The following is a 12637-nucleotide window of genomic DNA, read 5'->3' as shown; positions in this document are numbered from 1 at the left end:
GCCTGCCTACGCATCCGGCTACATTACCTCTATGCTGCGAGCGGCAGCGTAAGCGCGGGCGGCCTCGTAGAGCGCCTGTTGCCCGACGACAGAGTTGTGATTCGTGCGGCCATAGTTGCCACGGCTTCCTCGCTCACGCGCTCACCATAGATTTGGCCCTCTGTCAACCGGTGCTGCTCGAGAAGGAACAAATTGTGTTGCTACTCCTCCTGCGTCTGCTGGAATGCACTTAAGCACTGGTTGCTCCTCCGCCATGGGGGCATGTTGAAGTACGACCACGCCTGCTCCATAGTCAAGCCAGCATGCACCGTTGTGGGTTGCGGCGCGGAGTCATCATCGAAGCCAGTCTCCATTGGGGGGTCATCGTCGGAGACCTCCGGAGAGATGGCCGGCATGGCGGCCTCTATCTGCCTAGCACGATGGCTCTGCCAGGCTGCCACCTCACGCTTCTGCTTCGTCGACAGGTTTTTCCACAACGTGTTCCCGCTCGTGGTCATGGTGGATGTGGTGCACGAGAGGAGCGAATGGGTTGTAATGCGGTGTGAGCCAGGTGTGACCGCCTTTGAATAGTGAGGCCAAGCGTTCAGGTGCGTCAATGCTCGGGCGCCGGAGTTGGTTTCTCGACCGACGAGCATGCTTAATGGCGGTAGACGGCTAGACAGTCATTGAATGGGGGTGATATATATCTGTCTCGTCCCGTCCTGTAAACATCTCCGGCATTGAACAACGCAGAAATAGGGGACACGCCACGAGAGGCACCCTCGGCCGGCTAGCCGCTTAAGTGCCGATGCTAATGAGAGGTCACGGCCACTCTAAGCCAGCGTCAATGCAGAGCGGCCGCTCTAGAGCAGCATGAATGTGAACAGCTGGCTTTTGGCGGGAAAAAGCACGAGCAAGGGAGAGGGTTTAGGTGGGCCACGGTTGTTAGATGTTTGTGTGGCAGCGATCCGAATGCCCGTGAAACCCCTGGTTTGCTTTCGGTGTGCAAGAAAAATGCTGATGCCATATAGTCTGAACGGTGTCGGGGGTCCGCGTTACAGATGCCCCTACCTGTTAATGTGGTCGTCGGCGGTCCATGTGTGATGCGCCCCGGTTGGATCGCAAGCCTCGCTGCCTGTTGACACACATTCACCGACAGCCAACAAGGTTGGGAAGAAGCTTGGCACCGGGAGTAAAGAAGATTCGCTTGCTGTTAAGACACAGTAAGGCAGAAAGAAATCTACCACTCCTCCCTGGAAGGGACAGAACCGAGGTCGCAAAATGACACTGTCGACGGGTCAAGATGGATCAAAGTACTGTAACAAAATCCGGCGTTTCCCAGGAAACAGTGGAGAGTAATAATGCGGCTAATCTGACATCAGGACTGGATTACCGCCTGCGTTATTATTGGTAAACAAAAGCAGCAGGCAGTGGCCGGCCCACCCCATGCATGTCCTCTCCAACTGTCCGTCCCCACCGGCATCCTCGGCCTCCCAGAAAGAGGGCCACCCACCACCATCACACCAATATATATTCACCGCAGAGGAGCAAAGAATCAAAGATGCACCTGTTAGTTGTCTCTCACACAAAGCAACACCCATATCCCCCCTCCAACACACGACAGTTCTTCCTCTTCCAAGGAACCCAACCAAACACAGAGTAAGAGATGAACATCCACTAGAGAAGCCGGCCCAGATGGACAGGGGCGTCCTCCTGATGATCTTGCTGGCGGCGGCGGCGATGCTCCTGTGCCTCCCACTGGTGCTGCCCCCGCTGCCGCCGCCGCCGGCCTTCCTGCTCTTCGTCCCTGTGGTGATGATGCTCCTGCTCTTCTCCCTGATCCTCTTCCCCTCCACAAACTGCGAGTGCCCGTCTCAGTATCAGTAGGAGAGAACACACAAAGAGAGGTATTTCCTGCTTGATCTCAACCTTTTTATTCTTGTCTATGTACCCATGCGGCTTCTCCTCGCTTTTATTGGATAAATGACATGCTACCATACAACACACAACAGTCAGGTCAGGTGGCTCACAGGAGAACTTCTGCTCTGCCTTTCAAGACCAGGCCGGATGAGGAGCCAGCCATGGTTATGTAGAATACGAAGAAATGCATGCTAATTAGCTAGTCATTCCTGGCTTTCCCCGCAATTTTCTGGCTGCGGAAGGCTGTGCATTAGTAAGCCGGCGATGAGAACTGCAGCGCCTGCAACGAAGCCGGGAGGGAGGGTCGACGCCACGCCGATGTACGGCAGCGGTAGGGTGAAGGCGTAGATCGACAGCGGGACTGCATCAAGAAAGGCCATCATTAGTGATCAGTTCGCTGCTCAGCGTGCAGGCATACTGCATATCTACTTGTACAAGGGAACAATGAGTAGTAATCAGAAAAGGAATGCTAGCTGAAAGATTTATAACTTTTCCCCCCCTGAACTTTATGTTCAGGTGTAAGTGCAAACGATGAACGCGAAGTACGTTGGACGCTAGACTATTGATTCATTATAGTATCTGACTGGTAGGGACGAAAAACAAGCTCAAGTTAGTTCTGTATTAAAGTCCTTTTCCAAAGGAGCACACAGGTTTCAGAAACCGCTAATACATGGCAGCCTCAAGTGGCCAGGTGAAGTGGCAACTGGGAAGTGACAGTGATTAAGGCATGTGCAGTCGTTATGCAGGAACCAAATAGAAAACGTGCAAATAATGGTGATGAAAGATAGCTACAACTGAATCTTTGTGCTTGTTTTCCCCTACTTTCGCTCCTTAATAATTTTGGTAAGCTTAGTTCTGAAGTGACATGGTGCAACTCAGTTATGTGGGATCATGGTCAGCCAACACAGCCAAACTTCTGTCCATATCCCAAACGTGCGTTCTTTTCTCCTGTCCTAGGCTTATTTTCTAGAGCCTATGAGAGGGGTGGACATACATCGACTGCATGATAGGAAAGTTTGCTTTAGAAATTTTAATTGACGTTACATTCTCACTTGATGTCATACTTCCTCCATAACTCATTATTTTGATAAAGGGTTTGCTTCGTCCCCGTGGTCGAAATTCCATAACTAACTACACCTCAAAAGCTTCCATATTACAGAATGATGATACAGAGGAGCAAGTCAGGTATGAAATTCTAAACATACTATTATCGTCCTCTCTGCTTCTAACTGATAAACTTGACCACAGCAGCACTGTCATCAGACAGAAATCAGTGAAAATGACCCTCTTCCTTGTGAAATCATCACAACTCTCCCTCCAGTATATATAATAAAATGTGGCTTATTAATATATTTTACTGAGCCAGATATAGGGAAGGGAACACAAAGATTAATGTGGACTGCTTAATGAAGTAGTGATTTGTGTGTTGAGACCAGAACCAAGCAGTGGCCGGTTGGTAAGAGCACAGACCCGTGAGCTCACCCACCCGCGTTCGAGGCGCAGCCTCCGCGTGGTGCCTCAATTCTACCTAACAACGTACAGTTAAGGGAGAAAATTTCCCCCTTTAACGGCGTCTTTCTATTTGTGTGTTGAAACGAAGCAGGGTGTGAATACAACATCTCAGCTTATATATGGTTACTATAAGGCTTCCAGATCCAGAATTGAAAGCTGGATGACACACAATGAACTGTATAGAATAGTTTTAACCAGTTGTCTAATGGTACCAGATTTTAGCATGTGCTTGCTGATGCCTAACATTAGCACTGTGACATGGCCACTGCAAACTGTGAAAAGATTTGTCAAGAAATTGTGTCTATGACATGTACATCGCATATGACTAACAAAATGTGGCAGGCCAAGATTGTGGCACTGAACCAACCACATGCTTAAGGAATCGTGGCACGACTAAGATTAGGTGTGACCTTGGGCTACAAAACCAAGCATGCAAATACTTCCTGCAATGTCAGTTTTAACTGGATTCCACACCTTCCTTCAAAACTAGTTCTAATATGTTCAACACAAAGATGGCACTTGGATGAAGTATAAACGAAATAAAAAAAAACTTCTTAAAACTATTTATCAGTGGAGAAGACGTGCGCATATAAAGAATATATAAACCTGAGAATGTAGAGGCTAGACAAGATGCAACAGCAGAAGAAATCTTTAGCAGGTGTAGCAAGGATATATTGAATCCCATATTAACCAACACAAATAGTAGCGGTAGCAGTGGTGCCCCTTCACAGCCTGCACAACCCAAAAATTTTAATAAGAGGATTGTGCAACAACATGCTTAGATGGCTTTACTATTTATAAAAGTAAAATTCAAGACATGTCAAAAAAGATATTACCATGAAAACAATAAATAATCATTATGGGGATCAGAAAATAAATAAATCAACTATGAGCAGATAAAATCCAGGTGGTCCTTTTCAAAATTAGGAAGAAATAAATACAGAAATGATGGGTTTTCAACTCAAAGAGCTTAATGATACTTGCTATTAAGTGCTAATACAATGTGACGAATTTCAAAAACTGAATGTCGTATGGTAATTAATCATCAGTGATTAACTTCTTTTCTTAAGAGATATCAGTGATTGATTTAGATCTGCAGTTATCCCCCTAGCAAATATAACATCACAAATGAAGCCAAGTGATCAAGAGACCTAATCAGAAAATTATTGCATGCACCAGGAAGATCAAGGCAGATGTTCCGATGAGAACTCAAGAGACAGAAAAGATGAGCCTAAAAACTTTGGAAAATTTACCAGCAGATAATGATCCCATATTTAGAAAGCAGGCTGCACCATCTCTGATGTATGTTGGTAGTAGATGGAATGGAATACCCCATAACTTTGACAAGAATGGCAGCAAGAGACACATAAAAATAGCCTGAAAAGATAGGTTTATTAATTGTGATGGATAGCTTCTGTATGATTCAAGCATGGTAGTTGAAATCAGGACCATACTTGATAAGCAGAGCCATACGAGTTGACAACAAAAAGATCAACTGAGCCACCCTGGATAAAAAACAAAAATATCGGAATGAGAAAGGCATCTCACGAACACAATGAAGAGATAGCAGTTGCCAGTAGGCATGCTTTCATAAAGAGTAAGTTCTACATCTTAGAGAAAATTTTGCCAGGTGACAATTATGGGAGAAATGCGGTACCTTCAAATTCTTAGCAGCATCTATAAATATTATCTCCTGCAACAATTACATTTTAGTTGTATCAGGTAAAACTGGTAGCTAAAGAACAGAAAATAGTCAATCGACTGATTAGCGGACTTGGTACCTTCAATACTGTGTCAGCAGCTTGCAGAAAGAATGATATTATCATTAGCAGTGGCCACAAAATTCCAGTACTTTGTAGTGAAGCACCAGCACCAGTTCCACTATACATAAAAAAGTAAGGCTCGTGTTAAACTTTGTTCACATAAAGGTACTGTTGGCCGTATGCATCGTTCTGATGCAGAGGCCGGGGTGACCCCCTTTTCGAAAAAAAACATTAAGGTACTGAACAGCTTAATCATGCACAAGCGTTCCACTTAGACATCACAATATTGCCACAAAATATGTGTACGTAGTTGTAAAGGTAGTCCCTCAGTAGACTGATGTAAGATCATTTAGATCACTACTTTAGTGATCTAAAAGATCATATAATAGTCTTTTAGATCACTACTTTAGTGATCTAAAATATCTTATTTTAGCTTATAGAGAGAGTATTTCATAACCCCTTGTGCGATCATCTCTTGCCCAAGTGGCAATTTCACACATAGTCTGTGGGGTCTAAAACATGCCTGACTTTTTCTATACATTTAAACAAATATCAACCAGATTGATTGGACTGATAGTCTGATACAACAGAGTTTATAGGTCTGAACCGCCACTGTTCCCACACACGCATTGTAATGAAAAACAGAGCAGTAGTGAATATGTCAAAATAAAACTGTACTTAAATATCAAGCAGTTTTTGCCTCACATTCCATGATTGGGATCTTGACACTATCACCAAATCATAATATTTTTGGACTGTTATCAAAACAAATGTTCCAGCATAGCAGTTCAATAGTATACGCACATGTGTGTGAAGATGTCACGTGTGCTACATTGAGGAATTCTGCATCATACAAGCCATATTGCATATGCATACGTTCCAAATATTAACTAATTTTCCATATTTTTTCTTTCGTGGTACTTTACATGCCCATCTCCAAATAATAAAGCTTATTCTCTTTCAGATTTAACCATAACATTTGCTTGTAAGACAACATAACGAGAAGCAGGACAACAAACTCCTTGGCATGGATTACAGTTGTATAAATATACTCGAGTGCTTACTAGGTGCTTGCAAACCAAGAGTGAGATTATTAGAAACATACCTTGCTACAGTTATTACCACACCAACTGTCACTAGAAAGCATCCTGTTATCTCATTAAGTCTATAGCGCCTCTTTAGGAAAATAGCAGACAAAACAAGCTGCCATACAAGATAGGTCTGCAGCAAGGTAGTAAGATAATTATATAACTGTGATCGCAGGTGGTAAAATGAAGTCTGTCATATGATTATACTGATGACCCACCAACCTGTGATAATATTGGTATTGAAGCACCAGAAAGAATAGCTGCCCCAGCAAAAAGCATATAATACTGTGAGTGTGAGTTCCTTATGTCACATATCAAGTATGTATATTTTAGAAGTGAAAATCTGTGAGGAACATGCTGTATTTGATTTTGACAAGAATTTTTTTTTACCTCCAGCAGACATCCCTGCTGCTGCTGCTAGAGCCTCCAAGAGGCCTATGACTATAAAAGGCTTCTGTGGTAGAGAAAGCATCTCATCCGTCACATGGCCAGCTTGATAACGAAAAAACAGGATTGAGAAGTAGACAACCACATAGCTGCAAAAGTGAAGAGACCCATGCCGTGTTATTAGCGTCCAAGAAATGTTCAATCAGAAGTCTTTTTTTTCACGTGTATGTTTCCATTTTATCATGATAGAAATTTGTGGAGCATATGGTGTTAATGTGCAAAAATAACAATGGTGAAATGAATATGATGGTTATGCAATTTCACTATTGGCTTGCAACCGCACACCGCCAACTTTTCGGCCTCTAGGCCCTGCCCATGGAGAGCGAAAAGGCTTGCATTTCGACGCCGCACAACCTCCCAAATCTTGTCAACACGGAAACCCGCCATCTAAACTTAACTAAACAGACTCACTTTTTTCTCAAACCAAAGAAAATTTATTTGGGTTTCTTCAGGCTGCAGTCCTTCGTTTTGGCCTGGCCGTCGCCACGGTTTGGTGGCTGTGTATTTTTGCCATCTCCGCCGCGTTCTTCTCAAACTAATTACAACAATGACACGTTCTCGATGAGTGTCCAAGAAAAACAGAAGGCCATTCCATCCAGTGCCAAGTGGTACGCCCTGTGTGAGTGAGACGCTAGCAGGCAAAAATAACAACATTTCTGCAGCGAATGAGTAAATGACATTTGTGCGAGATATTTCTAGTGGGCTTCAATAATCATTTCCCGAACTACATTCAGGTTTCCAAAACTGCTACCCGATGTAGTTCCAAAACTGCTACCCGATGTAGTGCTTGCTTTTCCAGGTTCAGGTTATACGGGTTCGGGCTTCGGGCTTCAGGCTTCAGGCTTCAGGTATCGGGTTTTATGCAGTTATTATGGCCAGCATGCATTGGCCCATTGGCAGGAAGTCGCACGCGGAAAACAGGGCGAGTGGAGTCCAAATTTGCGGTGCAGTACCATTTGGATTTTGGCTATCAGAAAAAATGTCCAGCTCAGGCGTCCACTAGACACCAGAAGGGAAAGTAAAGAAGCACAGCCGTACCCAGCAGCAGCAACCATGTCCAGATATAATAATAATAACGAACCACCAGGAAAAATCTCGCCCCGCTACCGTCTCTGTCACGTGGCCCCGCGCGAGGGGCCGGGGCCGGGGCCCACGAGGCACGCGCCGCACGGGCCGAAGAGGAAAAATGATTCGCGACACGACAGCTCGCGTATCGATCGATCGATCGTGGTGGCTGGAATCTCCCCGCTGCTCGAGGAGGAACCGCCGGCTCCGTCCCCCGTCCCTCGATTGGATCGGCGGCGGCGACGGCGGCGGAAAGCGGAGCGAGGATGGGCTCTGAGCAATCAGTCGATGGCCGGAAGGAGAGGAAGAGGGAGGCGTTGGAGGGAGGGCGTACCCGAACGTGGCGAACTGCGCGAGGAAGAAGGGGTACTGGCGGAGCGGCACGAGGGCGAGCTTGTAGAGGACGCGGTTCGCCGTGCCCGTGGCGACCACGGCGGCCGTGGCCAGGGCCACGTCCTTCCCGACGCTCCTGCCCCCCACCCCGACCCCGGCCCCGGCGGCGCTCGTCCCCGCCACCTGCCCCGCCGCCGCGCACGCCGTCGCCGCCTCCTTCCCCCTGCTCCACGGCGCGACACCCGCCTCCGCCCACGCAGCGGCCGCGATGTTCCGCCGCGCGTGCGCCCGCAGAGTCACCCGCGCCTCCCTCCTCGGCATCCCCAGCGTCACCGCCGCCGCGGCTCCATTGGCGGCGCGGCCCGACGGGAGACACCGCAGCGGCTGCCGCGCCGTCGACACGCGCGCCGACGACGACGACGAGGACGACGCCATCGCCGGGAACCGGAACCTGGTGCTCTGCTTCCTGCTCCGATGTGCGTAGGCAGTAGACTAATTAGTAGTGGTTGGTGGGATCGAGAGGAAGATTCGTCCTGCTGCTGGCAGTTGCTCTGTTTCGCTTGGCCTCTGCTTCGCTCGGCCGCCTATTTGATTTGCTATGCGTTTTACTCTACAACAATACATCGGTGGGCTGGACCACGGCTACGGATGGCTATGGGAGGGCGAATCGAAAAGGCAAGTAGTTTTTGCCGTGTGGTGCCTCATTCTGGTTTCGGAATTTCTTGGGTGTATTTGCGTGCAAGTCTGTGTTTAATTTCAGCACGTGGAGTGGGGCATGGATGCCATAGATTTCCTTCCTAGAGTGGAACTCTGGGATTCGAAAACATGCAGGCCCCCCCTCCTCCTGGCGACACCGGAAACCCTAGATCGCCCGCGCTGAGATCCCTTCTCCCTTCAACTGGTCTCGTCGTCACCGGAGAAGCGGCCGGCGAAATCCGCCGGCTACGGGGAAGGGGGCGGCGGGCCGTTTCGTCGGTTTGTGAGACATGGCGGCTCAGGTGCCATTGTGTTTGATACTGCTCGCAGGCGAATTTGGCGCACAGAGCAGCGCAAAGTGTCGCCCGGGGGTGTTGCGCGCTCCGTGAACTTGAAGCCAGCAAGCCGTGGTGCCAGAAAAATGCAGCATAGCAACACGGACCCAAAGACCCAGTTGCACACCGTACACATCAAAGTACTTCTTCGCACATCTAGTCTTCCGAAATTGAGGGTTCTCGCCCTCGAACTGTGGGAAATCAAGTTTGAGAAGGGCCCAATTGGAGTGCGGAGGATGTGGTGATCTGTACTCCAATTCTCTACCCCGATGGACGTGAGTAGCAATAGGGATTTTGAGAGGGGAGATTTGGTACGCACCTTTGACCGAAGGCGGCGTCAAGGTGGGGACCACCCTATGAGCCGAGCCCCCCGGTGTCGATGATCTCGCCGTGGCCATCGGGGTCGTGGTGCCTTGCGTCGTCGGTGGGATTTGTCGACGTAGGCCGCACCACCGCGTCCCCTGGGGTCGCCGGAGACGACGCGGCCGCCAGATGCAGCGTGATCCGGCTGACCTGGGAATGCAAATCACCGATCCAATTGTTGCTGCAGGTTGGTCACCGTCGGCCTCCACATCTCGAGCGATTGTTGGATCGCGTTGAGGGCGGTGCGTGCATCGTTAACCACCTTTGCGAGCGCCACGATCTGCTCTTCCATCGCTGTCGCCTGCTTCGCCGATTTGGTTTGGTAGCAAGGTTTCTGGTAGAGGGGATCCAGGACTCTAACCTCTGATACCACTTGTCACCGGCCTATAGCGATCTAAGGAGAGAAGAGATTTGGGAGCAGGATTGAGGAGGAAGAAGGGGATCTGAGATAGCACGAGGAAGAACAATTTCTCTCTTTCGGGTCTAACTTATCATCATACAGCATAACCCCTCCTCTCGCGTATGCGGCCGCATTTAACCACCACGGCACACAGGCTGTCACCAACTCACACTGGGACATGGACCCACTGGTCAGTGTCTCCTACGCCTGATCACGCGGCCGCCGCGCTCATTGCATGTCCCTTTGTCCCATCTCCTTCACTGCCAGTGGGGTTGCCGTGTCATATGTGACCACTGGCGGAGGGTTGTGGAGGCCAACCTGGGCCACGACCCCCCCCCCCTTCCAAAAGTGCAACACATAATTACTACATACACTTAGTACTTCAACCCAGCCCATTTGCAGATAAATGATAAAGGCCCATCGAATAAGAATAGATTGAAGCAATCACTGTAGCATTGGCCTCCTGCTCGTCCATCTCGCATCCACCATAAGCCTCGCCTCAATCCTCCTCTTCTCAGCTCCTCGTCACCCGAGCAGATATTGAGTTGCACAAACTTCAACTTTAATCCCCGTTCTCGGCTTAACTCCTCCTTGTCTTGTCGATTGGGGTCATACCTGCACGTCTATGCCGCCGAGGCGCCAACGCTGGCACGCCGTGCACCAACACGTTGGTTCGTTTGTCACATACAATTACTTGGTTAGTGGTTACATACTTGCGGTGGTGGTTGGTTAGGTTAGATATATCTAGTATGCATTCCTTATTTTCTTGTCATTTGATTAAGACTTGAGACGTTTTGGTAATTTAGACATCGACTCCACTGATGGATCAGTTAGCTGATATAATTTTTCATGTATATTATGCTTACTTAAACGAAGTTGGCCCCCTCTTACAACTTGCTCATGTTCCGCCACTGTATATGACAACCCCCACTGCCGCATTTTACGACCACGACACGTAGCCTATCACCAACTCACACTGGGACATGGACCCACCGGTCAGTGTCCCCCTGCGCCTAATCACGCGCCCGCCGTGCTCATCGCATGCCCATCTCCTTCACTGGCTAGTGGGGTCGTCGTGTCATACGTGATTGACAACCCCCTCCCGCAATTTGGACTTGTGTGTAACTGCTACTGTACTCACTCACTCACTCATTGCCCATGGAAGTATGGAAGAGTAGGGCCTCGAACAGAAGAACGCTAGTGCCAACTGCCAACTTGCCAAGTGACTACACACGAGGCTGGTCGTTAGGCAAATAAAATAGAATTACTCTAGAATCGATGAGCCCGTTCCATGAGTAGTGGGGGCAGAGCCGCCGGGGCCGGGCCCCTCGGATCTTTTGATGGAAAGGGACGGGCACAAGCAGCGGCACCGCGGCGCCACAGGCCGCCGCTGCTGGCTGGCTGCTATTTCGTGGGCTCCCCTGCCAGTCCGTCCACCGCGCCACCCCGCCACCCACCCCGCCACGCACCCATCGCGTCCCCGTTCCCGCGGGCCCCGCGACGGCGCCGCCGTATCCGCCAAAGGATAGCGCGACGCGGGCGGTCACCGCTTACGTCGTCGCGCCGAGCGAGCGTGTGCCGCTCGGAGCCGAACCTGGCTTGTCGTTGGCACGTGGTCAGGTCATCGCTGACGCTGAGGCAGCCAAAGGCCAATTCGGAAGCGGAAGGCGGGACGAGGCAGGCCGCCACCACCTTCCCATCACTGCCTGCATGTCGCGACGTGTTGGGTGCGTGGTGTGCTTTTTTTCATCTCGGCCTCTTCTTTTTGGTGGCCCGACACGCCACCTCCCATGGGTCCCGCGCGTGATTGTGCCTTGCCTGGCCTATTCGGTAATTATTCTACCCGTCCAGGCCGTCCAGCCTAACTTTCCTTACCTGTCATTCTTTTTAGGGTCTGTTTATGTCACATCTAAGCTGATGTCCATTTTGTTTGTGGTTTATTTTTTGTCCTAGTTTTTTTTTAATTTTATTGCTGCATTATATATTTATGAGAGGTTAGATGTGATATTTTTAAAAAACATCTAAATGTGAATTAGACAAATTGTTCTTTTTTATTATACGAAGAAAAAACAACCAGCAGTCAACTAGTGCAGTTAAATTTGTGCTAGCTTCAGTGTTTGAGCCGAGCTATCGCATTAGGGCATGTACAATGGTTGATAAAACAGTCTTATTTTAAGTCTTGCATGTAATTTAGATATGACAAAAAAATATGTTCATAATGGATTATATCTTAGCCTTATCTTTAATAATTAGCAATTCCTTAAAACATGGTGAGATAAATTGTGCTAAGAGATTATCTCTTGTCTTATCTTAAATAAGAGAAGACAAATCTTTTTTTATGAGTTTTTTCTCCTTCACCTCGTCATTTATTTTACGTGACATTTCTAAGATAACATCATTGTACATGCCCTTATTTTAGTGCCAGAGTGCCGGCCGAGGCGGAAGCTGTCCCGACACACCAGCTCCCGGCTCATGTTACCTAAAAAAAAGCTCCCGGCTCACGCTCGCGAACTCCTCTGCTTCAGGCCCTTCCCAGTGCTCCACGGTGTACAGGTGCTAAGGGTGCCACATAGGTAGAAATATAATATGGCAAAGCATTTAAAGAGGAGAGAAAGCATTATGGTGACCCCAATAAAAACCAATGCTAAGCACATGGACCTAAGCAAAAAGACTACCAACCAATACATGAAGGAGTTTTATTGCTAAACAATTAAATAGAGGAGGCTTAGATACAAA

At 48.5% G+C, this 12637-nt stretch overlaps 1 protein-coding gene across 2 annotated transcripts; it reads right to left on the bottom strand.

Annotated features, from left to right (window-relative positions):
* Window positions 1-1510: 1510 nt before the first annotated feature.
* Window positions 1511-8792, bottom strand: LOC125546149 (protein CLT1, chloroplastic). 2 transcript variants are annotated; one of them, XR_007300458.2, is made up of 11 exons: window positions 8109-8792; window positions 6653-6798; window positions 6485-6522; window positions 6280-6395; window positions 5193-5292; window positions 5069-5104; window positions 4866-4916; window positions 4665-4788; window positions 4018-4143; window positions 1909-2260; window positions 1511-1838 (listed from the first exon to the last, which is right to left on the bottom strand). XR_007300458.2 is itself a non-coding variant. In XM_048710312.2 (10 exons), exons 1-10 carry the CDS (start codon window positions 8540-8542, stop codon window positions 2103-2105), a joined length of 1329 nt encoding a protein of 442 aa, XP_048566269.1. In that variant the 5' UTR covers window positions 8543-8792; the 3' UTR covers window positions 1511-2102. The 2 variants fall into 2 exon arrangements, 1 of the variants encoding a protein (XP_048566269.1); XM_048710312.2 differs by having other exon boundaries at window positions 1511-2260.
* Window positions 8793-12637: the final 3845 nt, after the last annotated feature.

This window comes from Triticum urartu, chromosome 3A (genome assembly GCF_056163025.1).
Source record: "Triticum urartu cultivar PI428250 chromosome 3A, HENAU_Tu73, whole genome shotgun sequence".
Lineage (NCBI taxonomy): Eukaryota > Viridiplantae > Streptophyta > Magnoliopsida > Poales > Poaceae > Triticum > Triticum urartu.
The sequence above is the reverse complement of the archived record's forward strand: the minus strand, read 5'-3'. Positions and strand labels throughout refer to the sequence as shown.